Raw genomic sequence first — 16,757 nt, 5'->3', positions numbered from 1 at the left:
TTTCAGTTGCTAAAGCAGAAAAAAAATAATGTTAGGAGACAACATTTCAGGTGGCTGCAGCCCAATTTCTATTTGCTCATGTCCTTTTTGAGCATTCAGCTGCAGAATATATAAACTGGAAGTGAAACAGTGGCACTGATCAGTAAAAATAGGTGTTCTGAAACAGTGTCCTCACTTTGCATGAAAGTATTTAGGGTGGTGGTGGGTGACAGGGACTGAAAGGATCTCAGCAGACCTGGTCTGACTATAGAGTCCCTGGCATTATACTAAAAATAGAGATATAGTAGTATGCTCATTCGAACTAAAAGCTATTAATCTATACTCAGGTGAAAATGGTTAATGCAGAAGCATATTAATGGTAATAGGGAAGTGAAATAGCCAATTCTTTTCATCTCTGACAAAATGGAACCCGGTGCAATACCAATGATGAAAACTGTCACTTACATAACTTCCACTTTCAGGCAAGTGGAATAAAAACTAGAACCACAAGTGACTGCAGAAGAAAATTTAGGGAAGTGAAGGACTATTTTCTCTTCTTTATTGTACTTAGCCATTTACTTCAATTTTTCTCACAATTAATGTAAGAAATTGGATTTTATATTTAGAAACATTGTATCCTAAGAGGTAGGACTATCATAAGAGATAAAGTGCTGGGGCTTCTTGTTTTTTTACAGCACTCAGTAAACACCAAAAAATCAGAGAATTGGGGAGTTCCTTAGCAAGCCAAATGAAAATTTGAGTTACTGATTTTAAGCAGGTGTGTGTTTTTCTCAGGTTTGCACATACCAGAGGTAGTTTTGTATAAACTAGTCATCATCTGTTGATTTTGAAAGAGATAAATATGCTAAGTAAATGGTTTTTTTCCTAATCCTTTTTAGCAAGACTGTTTGCTACTGTCATGGTTTGATGCTGGCACAATGCCAGTGCCTTTCATGAAAATACACTCTCTGGTTTCTGCTGTGAGATATGACCAGGAATAAGCAAAGCAGGCTCTTACTTAGAAATAAAGAAAAGAAAACTTTATTAACTACACTACAATTATATGTAAAAAGGAACACACAGGAAAAATGAAAACTTTACAAATACCTTTTTTCTTCTTCTCACTAAATTTCTAATATGTCTATCTCTTAAATTTCAACTTTCGGTCTAGCATCACTTTTCAGACAATCAATTTTCAGTTCATCAAGAGGAGAGGAGTCTTTCTTGTGCCATAGGCTTCTCCTGGAAACACAGTCGAAGCCTCGTGTGTTTCCGTGTCACTCGTGGCACCGCCCGGAGAACATCTGCCATCATGACCTCTTCCTTTTCATGTCCAGTGCTCTCACACTGATCATGGACCAGAGCTGCTTCTAGGGTCATCCTTTTAAGGATGCTTTGTCTCGTTCCAAAAAGAGCGCAGTCTCACTTTTGGGACACCTGTCCCCCCCAGATTTCACCCCCTGGGGCTGAGGGGTACCAACACTGAACCCTCTCGGTTCTGAGCCATTGCCTCCCCCTGGATGCAGTCTCTGTGTCACAGGGAACATGGTTCTGTCCATGGCTATAACAGGAAGAGTCCGGCTAAGCCACTCTATCATCTCTTCCCACCTAAGATTCTTCTCTCCCAACATCTTTCCCTTGCCCGGACCTTCATCGCACTTGCTCACTTGCTCATTTCTTTCTTCATCTTCCACTCTATCTATCTTCTAGGAAAGGTTAATGTTCTGTAAAGTTTTCATTGTCCAAAAAAAAAGTTAAAAACTCGGGCTCTGCCCGCCCGGAGACTCCCACAAGCGGCCGACACCTTCTTGCTGCCTCTCTGTCTCTGTCTGTCTCTGTCTCTCTCTGTCTCTCTGTCTCTGTCTGTCTCTGTCTCCCTCTCTGTCTCTCTGTCTCTCTGTCTCTCTCTCTCTCTTTGTCTCTGTCTCTCTCTCTCTCTCTCTGTCTCTCTCTGTCTCCCTCTGTCTCCCTCTCTGTCTCTCTGTCTCTCTCTCTCTCTCTCTCTGTCTCCTGGGGGGGTGGCTGCCCGATCCCTCCTGGTGCTTTTCTCTCTTCCACCCTCGGGGCCAGGCCTACCTCTCCCAGCCGCATGGCTTTCCCCCCCCGCCGCCCAGCCAGCAGCTGGGCCGGGGCAGGTCTGACCTGCTTCCCTCACGGAAACCCAAGAGAACTTCCCAGTAGCCACACCAAGTGCCAGTATTAAAATCTGAACACCTATAGGTGACCACAGCATATCCCAGAAAGCCTACTTCCTGTCAAACCATGACAGCTACTCGTTATTTCTGTGTAAATAGGTTTTCTGTTTGATGTCTTTTTTTTTTTCAATCTTTGGTTTCTTCTTTTTGTTTTTTGTTTTGTTTTTTTTTTTTTTTAAGTTTTTTTTATCCTTTGTCTTCTTCCGTTACAGTCAGGGTTGGGCACCTTCCTTATTGAATTTGCTGGAAAATAGGGACCAATTGTGAGGTGAGAGTAAGCCTTTTTACAGGTGCATCACCAAGGCATGCTGTGTTGCAAATTCAATTTAACAGCCCTTTTCAGTCTTATGGTATCTAAAATAGAGCCTTTGAAATCCTCATAACCTGGAACTTTGCACTGGTCACCAGAGGGAGGAGTTGTGGTCAGGCAGAATCAGCCCACTGGAGAGCAAGCTGTTAACTCTCTTGTTGCATGTTTCAGCCTGAGCAATGGGGCAGTGGGGCTTGGTCAAAGGGGAAACTGCTGTTAAAGGGAGGAACTGCTGTTCCAAGTGGAGGCTTAGCAAAAGAAATCCACACCCATGCTCACACAGGCAGCAGTCTATATACTGTGTCTCACTAGGGTGCAAAAACTATTGCTGCTGTTATCAGCCATGAAAGGAGGATAAATATGCTTGTTTCAAAAGGGTAGCTGGTTAACTTTAATAAATTAACCCAGGAGAAAACACTGCTTCTGGGTGAAACAGTTTTGTGGATTTTTTATGGTGATTGTCACTCTACCTCTGTTTGTTCTTATGCCCAAGGCACAAGCATTGCAGCACATGACTCTGTGAAATGTGTTGCCATCAGGAACAGCAATTTGTGTAGACATTGGCAATTGCTTGTGCATTTTGAAAAAGCTGGAAAAGGAAAAAATCCCAGTGCACAGTGTTGTGTAGTGTGCTTACAAGCATGTACCCCCGGAGCTGTAGCAGACATTTAATTTTCAAGAATTTGAGTTTTGGTGGGTTTTTTTTACAGATAGCTGGTTGCTAAGCTGTGGTAAATGTCCAGTGTGCAGCTGTTGTGCCCAAAAGAGCTGAAGAAAGCAAAGTACATCACCTGAAGATTTCAGCTTGTGATGGTTTCTGAACCATTAATATTAATAAGAAGAAATGTGTTCAGGAAGGGTAGTAGATATATTAAAAAAAAAAAAAAAGTAAAATTTGGAATGATTATGCCTCTTTGGATGATGATGGTTTACTACTTTAAATTTTGCTTCGTTTTTTACCTTAATGTAATGTGCTACTTTAAAGAGGTTTTAAAAACAAACAGAAACCCATGACCTCACTGTTAGCCAAAATTAATTAATTATTAATTAATTAATTAAATAATAATAAACAATTAATTATTTAATTATTAATTTTTATTAATAAATTAATTGTTTTTCAGATTTCTTACCCCCTCAAAATTAAGGAAAACTGTACAATGTAGTATACTTCTAAGAGAAGTAACTTTCATTAACAAAATAATCATGAAATTTCTGAAGTAGAGTAATCAGAGTTTATAGGTGTGATTTTTTAAAATATTTTGCTTTTACCTGAAGGTGAGGACTCTGTTCTGATGACTTACATAGATTTAAAAATAGGATCCTTTAACTCTGATCATTTCATTGTAAAAAAATCAAAATAGTGCCTGGAGGATATTTCTAGGGTATGAAAGAGAACAGGGGAGGAATAAGACCTGCAAGCAATGTCTAATTTATTTTTTTTTCTAAAAATGTGAAAAGTGCTTCTGATTTCAAAATACTGGGCAAATCTCATTAACTACCTCAATTTCCACTCATGTTCAGCAGCCAAGAGTTATTAGAAGTAGCTATTAGCATGCATTGATAACTGCTAATGTCTTCTTCAATATAAATGCTATTTCAGTAGCCAGTGCAGAAATTTTATTCAAGGAGCATAAATATAATTATATTACTCTTGGATGTATGATGCTACTATATTAACTATTTATTTTTGACCCAAAATGATCTTGTTGTTCTAATGTGCTAAGTTGAACTAATCTCAACATCAACTTAATAATTTTTGGTGTGAAGAAAATAATTTTTTCTTTCTTTCAAGACTGTTGTAAGTGCAGTGAGAATATCATATCTTCTGCAGCTCCAAGGTATAGCAGCAGACAGTGCTGGACATTATATATGTTAATTGCTACTAGGAATAAACCTTTATTCTTAAAATGTATAGCTGTGGAAGCTGTTCTCCAAGATGTCAGAAGTTTTTGCACCTTCATCAAACAAGCCCCAGCTCTTGATGTGATGCATTGTGTGGTTTCAGTCTAGAGTGGAACTGCTGAGCAGTGTGAGAGCTGGTCCCAGAGAACATTGCTCACATTAATGACTAAGATTGCAATAATTTTTATTCCTGTGGAACAGGAAGGACTTTAGGTTGGTGAGATCTCTTGGCAGTGACTTTGAAGAGCTGCTGCAGTAGCTGCATTGGGGCTATTTAATATTACACAGTAAATGTCTTATGCTTTGTTTTGCCTCAAGTAATGCTTCTAGCACAAGATGATGATGCATGTCACATCCTGTTTTTAAATAAAAAACTTGTTTCAAATCCTTTTAGTTTGCAGAACAATAATTATTTTCTTTTGGAGAAATTTTAGCGCTCAATTTAGCCCTGAAAATTGCTGTCTTTTTCAAAAAAATTATTCTGTAAGTCATAAACTCAAGATGGTAATTGTGCAAAGCACAGCAGGAGCTCAAGTACAAAACACATCAGAAAAGTATATCAGAAACCTAAAAAGCTTTCATAGACTTGAATATTCCTTGGACTTCCATCAAAGTCCTTTTTGCCCTTGCTCAGTCTTTATCAAAGAGGTACTTCTGTTCATTTTTATTTTTTAATTGACAATTTCTGATATGACATAGTTGCCATTAATCTTAATATAGTTCCAGCTTTGCTTCTGGTAAGCTTAAAGGAGAAGAAAATTCCTTTAAAACAAGGACACATCTGTAAGAACAAAATGTTTCTCTCCATGGCCGTGTATCTGTGTCTGGGTGATAGCATACTTCTGAAAACAATCTCCAAAGAGAAATATCTTTAGGCCTTACATGACAGGCCTTTTTCTAAGTTATATAGAAAGGTTCTGGTTTAACAGTAGCATGTTTTAAGGATGCCCCAAATATCAGTTTCAGTACATTGTCCTGATAAACACACTGGAGATCTAGGTAGTTACCGCTCTGGTTCATCAGTCATCGTGCTGTTGTAGGAGGGCAGTGCTTGGCCCTTGTGCAGCAGTACCTTTACAGTTGTGCCAGCCTCTGGTGGAGTCTTTGGAAGAAGGTGACCATTAAAGAATGTGTTTGGATTAAAGAGTTTGGATTGCTGGTGCTGGCCCAGTGGCCACACTGTAGTTCTTGCAGCTCCTTAGCAAGCTTCTGGAGGCCAACAGCGACCTGAATAGTCCTAAGTAGAAGGACATAATGAACTTTCACAGGTAAAACAATGTGCAGCATCAGTTGGAGTACTTGGTGCAACCACTTTTGAATGCTCAAGTGTAGGTAATGAAGCATTTCCTATGGTCTCCATCAGTGCAGAGATTCCTGTTACAGCTTTGGTTTGTAGTCTGGAAGAAAGGATTGTTTTATGCTTAATTCAGAATGGCATACAAGTAATCATAGTAATAGAAGGAGGAAGATATCAGAACTCCTAGGTGACCTATTATTTAGAGGCCCTGTGTGCAATGGCTGTGGTTTTTATTCTTCCTTGTCACGAATGCGTGATTTAGATTTCTTAAAGAAGCCCTGTGAAAGGTATTATAAAGATATTAGCAAAAGCATTTTGAATATGGTGTTGTGAAAGTGTGATTTAACAAGGTTCAATGTCAACATTCACTCTTACTCTGCAGCAGAGTTGTTTGAACAGTATTTCAAAACTACAAAGGCATAAGTAAAGCTACAAAGGCACAAGTCAAAGTTACCATACTAAAGGTTACACACAATATCAGTTGCTTACCAAAGATCTGCCATTGTAAAGGGTCTCAGCCTTGAGAGGCTCAAGGGAAGATCACAGCTATGCAGCCAGGCTGTTTAGCTGGGACAGCTCAAAGAAAACTCACTTCATCTTATCGTATACAGGGAACACAGTTCCATGTATAGGATATGTATGTTGGCTTTTAGTGAAGTTACGTGCAGTGGGAGAGGTATTTGTGAGATTTCTTGTACCCACAGCCTTCTTTGTTCCTCGATAAACGGGTCTTGGAAGAGCCACCTGCTGTTCATGCACAAATTGTCTGATCAGCGTTCCAAGGTCACCAGTGCTCACTTGGTCCCTCTGCTCCTTTGTGGGTTTTCAGAGAACACATGAGAGCTAGAGGAGTTCTTGGCCAAGCTGTGGCCCAGGCCATGGCCTCCACTGGGGCCTGTACCAAACTGCTGCTAGTTTGGTCATGTGGCTGAGTGCACCCAGCACACACCCCTAACTGTGCTGGAGTACGCATGGAGCCCAAGGGTTTGCATCCAGAATTTAGCAGAAGTGCAAAAAGCTGTTATGCAGCTTGAAAGAGGTATTGTAAGAAGGGTAATCAGCTGATTCAGGTGGTGTTTAGCGTGTCTAGCAGTTTGCTGTTCCAGAGATGTAGTGCGCATTTTGAGCTGCCACAATATTTTCCATGAATGATGATGCATTGAGCTTTGACTGTTAAGATGTAGGGCATGTCTAAATGGTAAATGTGAACTCCTCAAAGCTACAGGAACAGAAGTGACCATAAAAAATGAAGAAAAATCTCTAATGGCTCTTGTGGAAGATGGCAAATGAAGCTCCTAATGCTGCATTGCTTAAAGAGGAGGAGAATGTTGGTGCTTTTGCACTACTAGAAGGTGTACAGAGTCCAGATGAGCAAGAAGTTTTCAGAGGTTGAGAAATCATTCTTGTAGTCCACCTATCCTACTGCCTTTGCATGAATTTTCTTTTTCCTTAGCTTCTTCAGTAGAGAATAAGATAATCATGTTTGTGTTGCCTAATTGTATAATTAGTAAAATTTGGTACGATGTCTAATAAATAGAAAAGTTATTTAAGGAGTATGTTCTAGAAGTGAAAATCAGTTATTTTCATAATATTTCTAACATTTTCTTAAGTTGTAGACACTGCTAAATAATGATTTTTCATCTTTAAACAAAAATATACTTTTAAGGTAATTATCTAGTGCTAAGGACTATTTTGAATTAAGGTTTTTTAGCAGCATTTGCAGTAGATGAAATTGCATATGTGTAATGATTGGGAAAAAAGTAGATTCAAACAGTGCTTCGGTAGATTACAATTGTTATTGGGGTTTTTTAAAAACATGTTATCTCACCTTTGAATGAGTTGAACTTTATCCATCAGAAACTGAAGGTGTGGCTCAATCCAAAAGTATTTAGGAGGACTCTAAATAACAGGAATTGAAAAAGTTCCTCAAAGTGGATATATATGGCCCATTGGAACCTGTATTTGAGTGATCTGTTTTCTCCAGAATGCATTTTATTTGTTAATAAAATGTTATTAATATAATTAATTACATTTTTATTAATATAATAATTTGTTTTATTTGTTAATTCCTTTTTATTGTTTGATACCTTGTTAGCAGTGAGTAACATGGACAGTTGATGCTGATTTGTGGATTCAATAAACTAGTAATGATACTAGACATTTAAATGCTGACTGACAACAGTGTCAATCCAGGATGTCTTTGAGGAAGTCTGAGAAACGTTGGTAGTAACAAGAAATGCTTCATTAAAAACTTTGACTCTTTCAAATTATTTCTGAATAATGTCTGGATTTCCAAAAGATTGTGGCTGATCTACCAAATCTAGTTCCATGGAGAATTAAATTTCTTTGTGCCCACAATAACTTTTTCTGATGTTTTATATTTCACACTCAAACCTCTTAATATTTTTCATCTCCAGTTCCCCCCTAGTGTTGAGAGATTTGAGATAACATTTTACATTATAATTTTTTGAATAATTATTTAATTAGAACTTAGTCTAATGATCAGTTGAAATACAGGAATGAAGGCAGCACGCACCAGAGATTTAGTGAATGTACCTAATTAGCATTTTGCTTTAAAGATAAATATCAATAAAAATATTTTCCCTCATGGGTATGATTGTGTTGCTCATATAATCTTTGAAAGCTCTGAAACCAAGCAGATGAATCTCAGAAGTCTAACTGAAGCAACATTCGACATGAAGTGTACCATATGTCTTTCAGGAACAGGATTAATGAGACACTTAATAGCTTTTTAATGCATCTTAGTGTTTTAAATTTGTGACTCATTTGATACAATCCTAATAGAATTTCTATTCTCTTATGGTTTTCTGTTGCAAATAAATCCTTGACTATGAAATAGTTTTGCTAAAATGTTATTATTGCTTTTTAATTATCTTAAATGCAAGTACTTCATTTTAAAGATGATGTTACATTTTTTTTTCCCCTCAGGAAAAAAATGGTAAATTTCCACTTGAATAGGAGTAATACTGTAAGAGCTTTAGGTCCAGTGGATTCCTTTGCAGAGCAAACCATGTTTTTCATACCCTGTTACTCACACCTTGAGTTTATATCTTGAGTAATTTCCTTCTATATCCATTGTATCTTGAAAAATAATTACCTTGGAATAATTTTTGAAAATTTAATAAAAATACAGTTTGTGACCCAAAACACATCAGAAAGGAATATTTTAGAGTCAAGGGAACATGCATATTGTACTTTCTTTTTGCACATACCTGTTGCTTTGTCCAACATGAACATGCCATTATTTTGTGATTATTATGTGCACCAAGTGTTGCAATAGTGCTTCCTTTCCATGGTTAAGTGGTCAAAAAAATGGAATGGGTTTTTCCTGGAAAAAATTCTCTTGGAAAATCAACTTAAGAATCACAAATAAATTTTGAATTAGTATGGCTTATAAATCAAGGAAAGTGCTTGCAGCTTTACAGCCCTTTCATTCAGGATTAATCATTTCTAATAACAGCACAGAAAAAAGGTAATGCAAGGTGAATGATATGCTGATGTTCTCACAGGGTGTATTTTAGGGTGTATTTTGCAGGTTTGGAGTTGGGTTTTTTGGTTTTGGGAGTATTTTTTGGTTTTGGGGGGGTTTGGGGGTTTTTTTGGTGTTTTTTGGTGGGGTGGATTTTTGGTTGTTTTTTGGGTTTTTTTTGTTTGTTTGTTTGTTTTTTGTTTTTTGTTTGGTTTCGTTTGGTTTGTTTTGTTTTTACAAGACTGGTCCAGTTATAATAGCAATACATCAGTTTGTGTAATCTTGCATGAATATGAGATTTTAGGTGGGAAGTGTCTATAAATATTCTTAATTTCTCACTGTCTTCTGCATCTGCTTTCTCTTGTGGGTAGGCAGGCTAATGTGATGGAAGATTAAATATTTTGATGAGCAGTACAAAGTAGCTGAAATAAGTTTGAAGTAATCTTTTTTTACCAGTGAAGCTGTTAGAGGAATGAATAATTTGTAATTGCAGACTGTTAAAAAAAGGCAAGACTTAATATCCTTGTACCTGTTTGTGTGAATAAGTTTTATTGCTGAATGGAATTTCTGACTATTAGTTGTTTTGAAATGAGATTCAATGTTTGTGCAGTCTTTTTAGAAAATCAATGTAAGCAGTAATTGACAGTAACTACATCAGGTCCCATTATGGGTAAGAATTTAACCTTAGGTGTTTACATAAAAGAAAATGTATTGTAGAACAGATAGAGCATAACATGGGATTAGTATATATGGGGGTTTTTAAAATAATCTCCTTGGGCAAATACTTTTAGGTTTAATCTGTAGCATTCCTGTGCAATATTGATTAGGATATCTACTGAAAAATACATTTTATAAGTAACCACATTTTAAAATATGCTGCAAGAGAACGTGCGTTGACACATTTTAGAATTAATTTTTCTTGATCTGTTTGCAACTCTGCTCAGCTTTTCAGCTCCTCTGTTACTCCCCTTTTCTGTATTTTGAAAGTGAAGCACAGTAGGTTGGCTTAGGTTGGTTGTTAGGTACACCATCTTCTAACATGACCTGGAGTCAGAGCTCTGCTGTGCTATCATTTCCATTCACAAAATCATATGAAATCATGATTTCATAGCACTTGGTGACTGTAATGAATGTCTGAAGGTGCATGTTTAATTCCCAGTTCATCCATCTGACTGGAGAGAGCAGACAGTCAGAAAGGTGATGGTTCTGTTGAAACTTTGTGGTTTCTCATCTGTTCCTTGCATTTCAGCTGTGCTTAGGATGTTGCTGTGGCACCCAAGCAGCTGAACCATGCAGAGTGGAGGGCCTTGATTCATCTTCCCTCTCCTGCAGAATCCAGGTGGTTCTCCATGAGTTATCCTTTCAATGGCATGATGTAGTTTAATCCCTGTCCAAGGCACACATCCATTGTTTACACAGGTGATTGTGCTGCATTGTCAACTTTTTGTTGGTTGTATCTTGTAGAGAAACAGTTTCATGAGACTTGGTGCTATAAATGAGCTACATGCAGGCCACATACAGTGTCTGCAAAGGCTGACCTTGCCAAGGCCCTTCTGAAAGTGATGAAAACAACCGTTCTTGAACACTGAAAAGTTTTTACAGAATGTGTAGCTGATTTAATTGGTTTGTTGTTTTAATTTGACTTGTCATATCTTAGAGTATGAGTACTTGGGAGAGGTATTTTTATGTTGATCATTGGTGATTTTACATGGAGAATCCCATACTGTATCTCCAGTATTGTATTTACAGTAGTAGAAAGAGCTCTGTGCCTTTGAGTCTATCTTCTCAATTGTTAATATTGATTGTGGTGTTTCTTTAGGGTTTTTTGGAATTTTTTTTGGTGGTGTTTTTTTCCTCCTTTTTTCCTCCTGGATTTCTGTCTCATTGTGGGTAAATTTTAAATAAGCTGCTGTTAATTCAAAGTTCATCTAGTCTGGCTATTCTAAATTTATGCATAAGTACTTGTAAAAAAACCCATAACAAACAGAACAAACTGTATAACTCTCTCATATAAAGCGATCTTGTGTAGGAGCAAAATACTATCTTGTATTCCCTTACACAGGGATTGTTTTGTATTTGTGTCCATGCCTAACTGGTTTTGTTTTTGTTTTCTCTTTTTTTACTTTAAAAGGTATTTCTCAAGAGTGACCGAGTTGCAAGAATGGTCCACAGTGGAGGATGTTCTGCAAGTGACTTTAGAGATGTTTTTAAGAAAAACATAGAGAAGAGAGTCCGAAGTTTGCCGGAAATCGATGGATTAAGCAAAGAGACAGTGTTGAGCTCTTGGCTAGCCAAATACGACGCCATATACAGGGGAGAAGAGGACTTTGGCAAACAGCCGAATAGAATGGCCTTAAGTGCTGTGTCAGAGCTGATTCTGAGCAAGGAACAGCTTTATGAAATGTTTCAGCAGATTCTAGGGATCAAAAAATTGGAACACCAGTTGATTTATAATGCCTGCCAAGTAAGTATTGGTGTCATTTGGTTTTGTTGTGTCCAGAATATCTCCCCTCTGCCAGCTGGTCCAGTGCTTCCTCTCTGTGTGTAGAATCATTCAATTTTAGGTACATTTCTGCAGTCCAAGGAGATGAGACTGCTCAGCAAGGAATCTTTGCATGGTCTAATTGCTGCTGAGCACTTGGATAAAGGGTGTGCAGAGAATGTGGTACTTATGCTACAGGGGTCTCCTTTTACAGTGTCACAGCTCACATGATTTGAGTGATTCTGAGGAACGTGCCATGATCTGTACATCTGCATACCCTCTGATAAATTGCATATGCATGCACATACATTTCTAAGCCTGTGTGTGTTAATCTTTAAAAGAGATTTGCTGCCATAAATAGATGACAGGTGATTCAGGCTCCTGTTGGACATCCAGTATCTAGAAGGTTTGTGTGTTAGAACTAAATGTGCTTCCATTCAAGCATCCTCTGCAAAGCTAATTTTCACATTTCTGCATTGTTGTTTTGTTGGATAAATGATTTTTCCTGTAAATTACTGAGGCCAAGACAGTCCATTCAACAGTCAGATTTATGTGTATAGTCTCTTGCTATCAGTAATATATTTGGTATGTAAAAATATTTTATTAACCAGTGTTCATAGTGATGGAAGTGTAAATTAACAGTTACTTACGGAGGAAAAACCTGAAGAAAAAGGTGTTTTTGCTAGTCTCACAACCAAGCATCATAAACGAAGCATTTAAACTGAGATCAGACAGCTTCTTACACTGTTTATGAAATATCCAACCAGATTACAGCTGAAATGTTTTTCATATATTATGCTGAAGGCTGGTTTGAAATTATAGGCCATCTTAATATAGGAAAAAATTATATGTGTTAGTGTAGCATGAAATCATGTATCTGTTATATGATCAAAACATCTGCAGCATGTAACATTTCTGCTGCATCAAATTAGGAGCAGTGTTATGAATTAAAAGAAATAGAAAGTATTCCTTCTTTTTGTTCCTACTGGTCCCATCTTTTTTCCTTTTGCCTCTAAATTTTCAGGTAAATTGCTAAACCTCTGAGATGTGTGGGTTGGTAATAAGATGACAAAGCATTGAAATCCAGGGGAATAATTTTGGGAGGGTTTTATATACAATAGAACATAGAGGCATGGGAGGCAGTTTGGATAAGTCCTCCAGAGGTCATTCAGTGCAGCTTCCTGCTCAGAGCAGGGTGAGCCATGAGGACAGGCTAGGTTACTGAGGGCTTTACCAGGCAGGTCTTAAAACTTCTAAGAACAGAGACAGATTGTGCAAACCTTATGGGCAACCTTTTCCATCATCTGAAAACATGAAAAAACCACTATTATTTGCCAAGTAGATAACTTGTTACTTATAGTAGAAACTCAATAGGGATTCCTTTCTCCTCTGGTGTCTGGGGATTGCTAAGTCTTGCTTTTTACATTGCTGTGGGTGGTCAAAATCTGCTGTTAGTCTGCATTGGGCTAGAGGAACACAAAAAGTGTGACCTGCAGAACTTTGAACAATTAAACAAGAAAATTGTTCCCTTAGTCTAGTAGTGATTTTGATGATACGTCCACTAGGTTATTGTATCTGTATACTTGAAGGCCTCTTTGTTTTGGTTCATATCTGTATAAAATGTGATAGACTAAAACTGTTTGGCAAATATCAACAATTTTCTGTATAATTCTTGGTCCATAACCCATAGAAAGACTGAAACATCCCATTGGCTAATTTCTGTCTTCTAACATGGTAGAATTGTGAGCATAGAATGGTTGTCTTTTTTTAAAATTTTTTACTTGCAAATTAAAGAGAAAATAACCTTGTTGTGGGTAAGAAGGGAGAAAGATTGACCACTCTGATGTGTGCAAAGATGATTCAATGGGATTAAGAGAAGGCACTTTTCTTGCTCTCCTGCTTTTGAGGTCTGAAGTCTGTAAAATCTCCCATGCAGGTCTCTGAAGTACACAGTGTTTACCCTGAATCCATGTAAGTATTGGAGGATGGGAAGTCATGAAAATCTACTTCTTCAGGAGCAGATATATGAGCACCTGTGTACCCAAAGCTGGAAAGAATGGAGAGGGAAAGGCTTCAAGACTATACCCCTGTTTGGGATTCTAGCTTTCTGCAGATTTTAGTTTTCTGAGGCAAGGATGAGGTTGCTTTGCTAAAGCAAAAACTTTCATTATGTACTCCAACAGAGTTGCTACCAACAACATTTTTCATATCCTGTTCCTGTGGTCCAGTCAAGCACATAATAGACCAAAGTTATGAGGAGAAGTCTGTTGCAAAGAAAAAGACAACAATCGTACCTAACCTTGCCAAGAAGTGCAGCGTAGACAGCAACCAGTCCCTGATAATGTAATACCTTTTCTCCTTTGGTGAAATCCCTTATTTCTCATTACAGTTTTAATAATACTTTAGTTTAGGCTGTATCTTATTCCTTTCTATTGACAGTGTATTTATAGAAGTTGAGATGAAGTTAGGCTCTGTTTTCAGTCAGCACCAGCAGTTTTCATTCTGCCCTAGAAGCCTCTATCTGTCTTTGTATGGAAATGCTCACTTTCATTTCCCTTTGCTGCTGCTGTTTAGAATACTAGAGACATGCAGATAATGATAATCAATAATGTCTGGGAGCAGTGAGATAAGTCCAAGCCCAAATAGATGTTAAAATTGTATTTTTGATAGAGGTTTGATTAGTTTGGCTTCTAGCCTGTGCTTCTAGCAGAGAATCAGATATATGAAATTCTGTATATTTTCCAGCTCTGAGAAACAGCTGCCCTTTAAAGCAAATCTGTACAGTTATAATTTGTGCAGAAAACTTCTTTCCCCCATTTTTTTAATGCCTGCCAGCCATTTGGAAATAGGAAACAGAAAAATGTCTTACAATGTTGATGATAAGAGTAAATTATCCTGCTCCTACAGGGTTGCTAAGCAGACAAGGGTGCTCTGTATAACCGTAGGAGGTATTGTCTGCCTGCCTCCTCCTTGTGACTTCCTCAGCATTTAGAACTTTTTATTGGATTTCTGTGGCTTCTGCTCCTCAGCCTGTTCTAAATGGAGCATTCCCTTCAACTCCTAGACCATTGGTACCTTGGTATCTCAGCCCAGCAGGCTGTTCTGCTGGGTGTGGGTTCCTGCCCATCCACACTGGCTGTGGTTCTCCATCCCTCATGTGATAGCAGTGAGAACCAATGTTCATTCAACCAGCAGAAAAACCTAATCAGATTAATCTGCCAGGGTAGATTAACCCTCTGACACAGTCTAACAGAGTAGAGAATTTTATGCTTTCTTTTTTTCAAAGAAGAACTTTTTTTTCACAATTTTCTAGCATACACTAAATGCCTGAGCTTGTACTTAGGGAGTGGACATTAACAAGATGTTCACATGAGGATGTTGAAGATGTCTGTGATCTTGTTTTTGACTTCACAATTTGGTGAATGACCAGCAACTGCTGTTAACCACCCACATCTCTTTGTGATTAAAAGGTTCAGTTTTGTAAATGTTAAGACTTTCACCTGATTTTTATTTACATTGTGTTGCCTCAAGCTGTGTTGTATGATAAAGAAATGATTTGTAGTTAGCTGGGACTTATTGAGCTCCTTCACTTGCGTTTGAGATGCTTGGCCAAACTGTTTCAATTTCTTTGATTTACAGAGATCAGACATGATACTTTTTTCCTTTTTCTAAAAGTTTTATTTATTTGCTGATGTAGAAGATAATTTTGCAGTAAGTCAAACTGAAAGTCAAACTCAAACTGATTTGTGGCCATACACTATTATTACACCACTTCATCAGAACCAGAATTTCTTTGTCAGGTAAATTGTAATTCCACACAGGAGTTTATTTTATTTTGAAAATGCCTTTATAGGGTTGCCTTCTTTGGGTGATCTAAATTCTCTTCTTGGGTGCCCAGAGGAGAGAACAATACTTTTCATAATAAAAGAATGCAAATCACATTCTATTTTCTAACAAGCAATAAATAACTTTCAGTATAATGTAACAGTTTTTAAGCAGAATTATTTGCTAAGTGTTTTAGTCTTGACAGTTTTGGTAATCAACCACAAACTAGTTCTTTTGAAAATAGCTTTAGATGGTGCTTTGCTACAAGATATATTTATCTGCTTTAAATTCTTGTATTATGTCTGATTCTTATTTTTTTGCAAGATACTACTTTTTGTAAAAGTATTTAATATTGAGAACGATGGATTATATTGTATCTTCCATAATAAATATTTTTTATTTTTAATTCTAAGAAACTATTCTAAGAACTCTTCTAGTTTCTATCTAGAATTTATTCTGACTGAAATCTGCTTATGGTGCTCAATACAATTGCAGTCTTTAGACCAGCACTTTTCTGAAGTCCAGTTAATTATGCAGTTTTGGAAATAAGTCAGATTAAGGGCAATTTAATTTGCAGCAAGGCCTTTGTGTCTTTTGCATGTTTTTAGTTTTTGCCTTTCCTTGGTAAAATGATGAGAAATAGTAGAATTATTTCACAGATCACAGAATTTCTCATACTTCTGGGTATTTTCTGTAGAAACTTTCATACCCTGTATAAGTTGTGAGGACAAGTATGAGTTTATGAAGCACAAAGAAGAATGATACCTTTGTACAGAAATTTTCAGTGTAGAGTTGGTTTTCTTCTTCTTGGAGTAATTAAACAAGTACTAAGATTCAGTTTAGGTTTTAGACCAAAATTTAAACAGATTTGTTAATTCTTTAAGTTGAGACCTGGCACAGGGAAAAAATTGGTTTGGGCTGTATATTCTAGAACACATAAATATATATATATCTGCAAGGGCTTTAGTCACAAGAAAAGACACTGACATCTGTGAGATAATATAACAGACCAGGGCTTCTGTTAAGCCAGTGTATTTCTGATGGTCACCAATGACTGTCATTACTTATTTCATGCACAATTTTACCTTGCACAACAAATTAACCTGTGAAAAATATTGGCAAGGTCCATTGCTGTATTTTCAAGGTAACATCCGTTGTTAGCTAAGACATCCACTGGTGTCTTAAACATCCCATAGAGCTCAAAATGTCCTTTCACCTTGCACAAGATATTCCTGTTGTCCTTTAAAAAAAAAAATCCCACACCACACAGAACAATT

General features: G+C 37.2%; 1 protein-coding gene across 9 annotated transcripts in view; it reads left to right on the top strand.

The window, feature by feature from the left end:
- The window catches only part of CADPS2 (calcium dependent secretion activator 2), a 284,388-nt gene that overhangs the window by 82,117 nt on the left and 185,514 nt on the right, over window positions 1-16,757 (top strand). For all 9 annotated transcript variants that reach the window (XM_077179002.1, XM_077179003.1, XM_077178999.1 and 6 more), the window contains exon 3: window positions 11,305-11,637. In XM_077179002.1, the coding sequence (XP_077035117.1) occupies window positions 11,305-11,637 (333 nt within the window). The remainder of the gene's footprint in view (window positions 1-11,304; window positions 11,638-16,757) is intronic.

Source organism: Agelaius phoeniceus, chromosome 5, assembly GCF_051311805.1.
Source record: "Agelaius phoeniceus isolate bAgePho1 chromosome 5, bAgePho1.hap1, whole genome shotgun sequence".
Lineage (NCBI taxonomy): Eukaryota > Metazoa > Chordata > Aves > Passeriformes > Icteridae > Agelaius > Agelaius phoeniceus.
The sequence above is the reverse complement of the archived record's forward strand: the minus strand, read 5'-3'. Positions and strand labels throughout refer to the sequence as shown.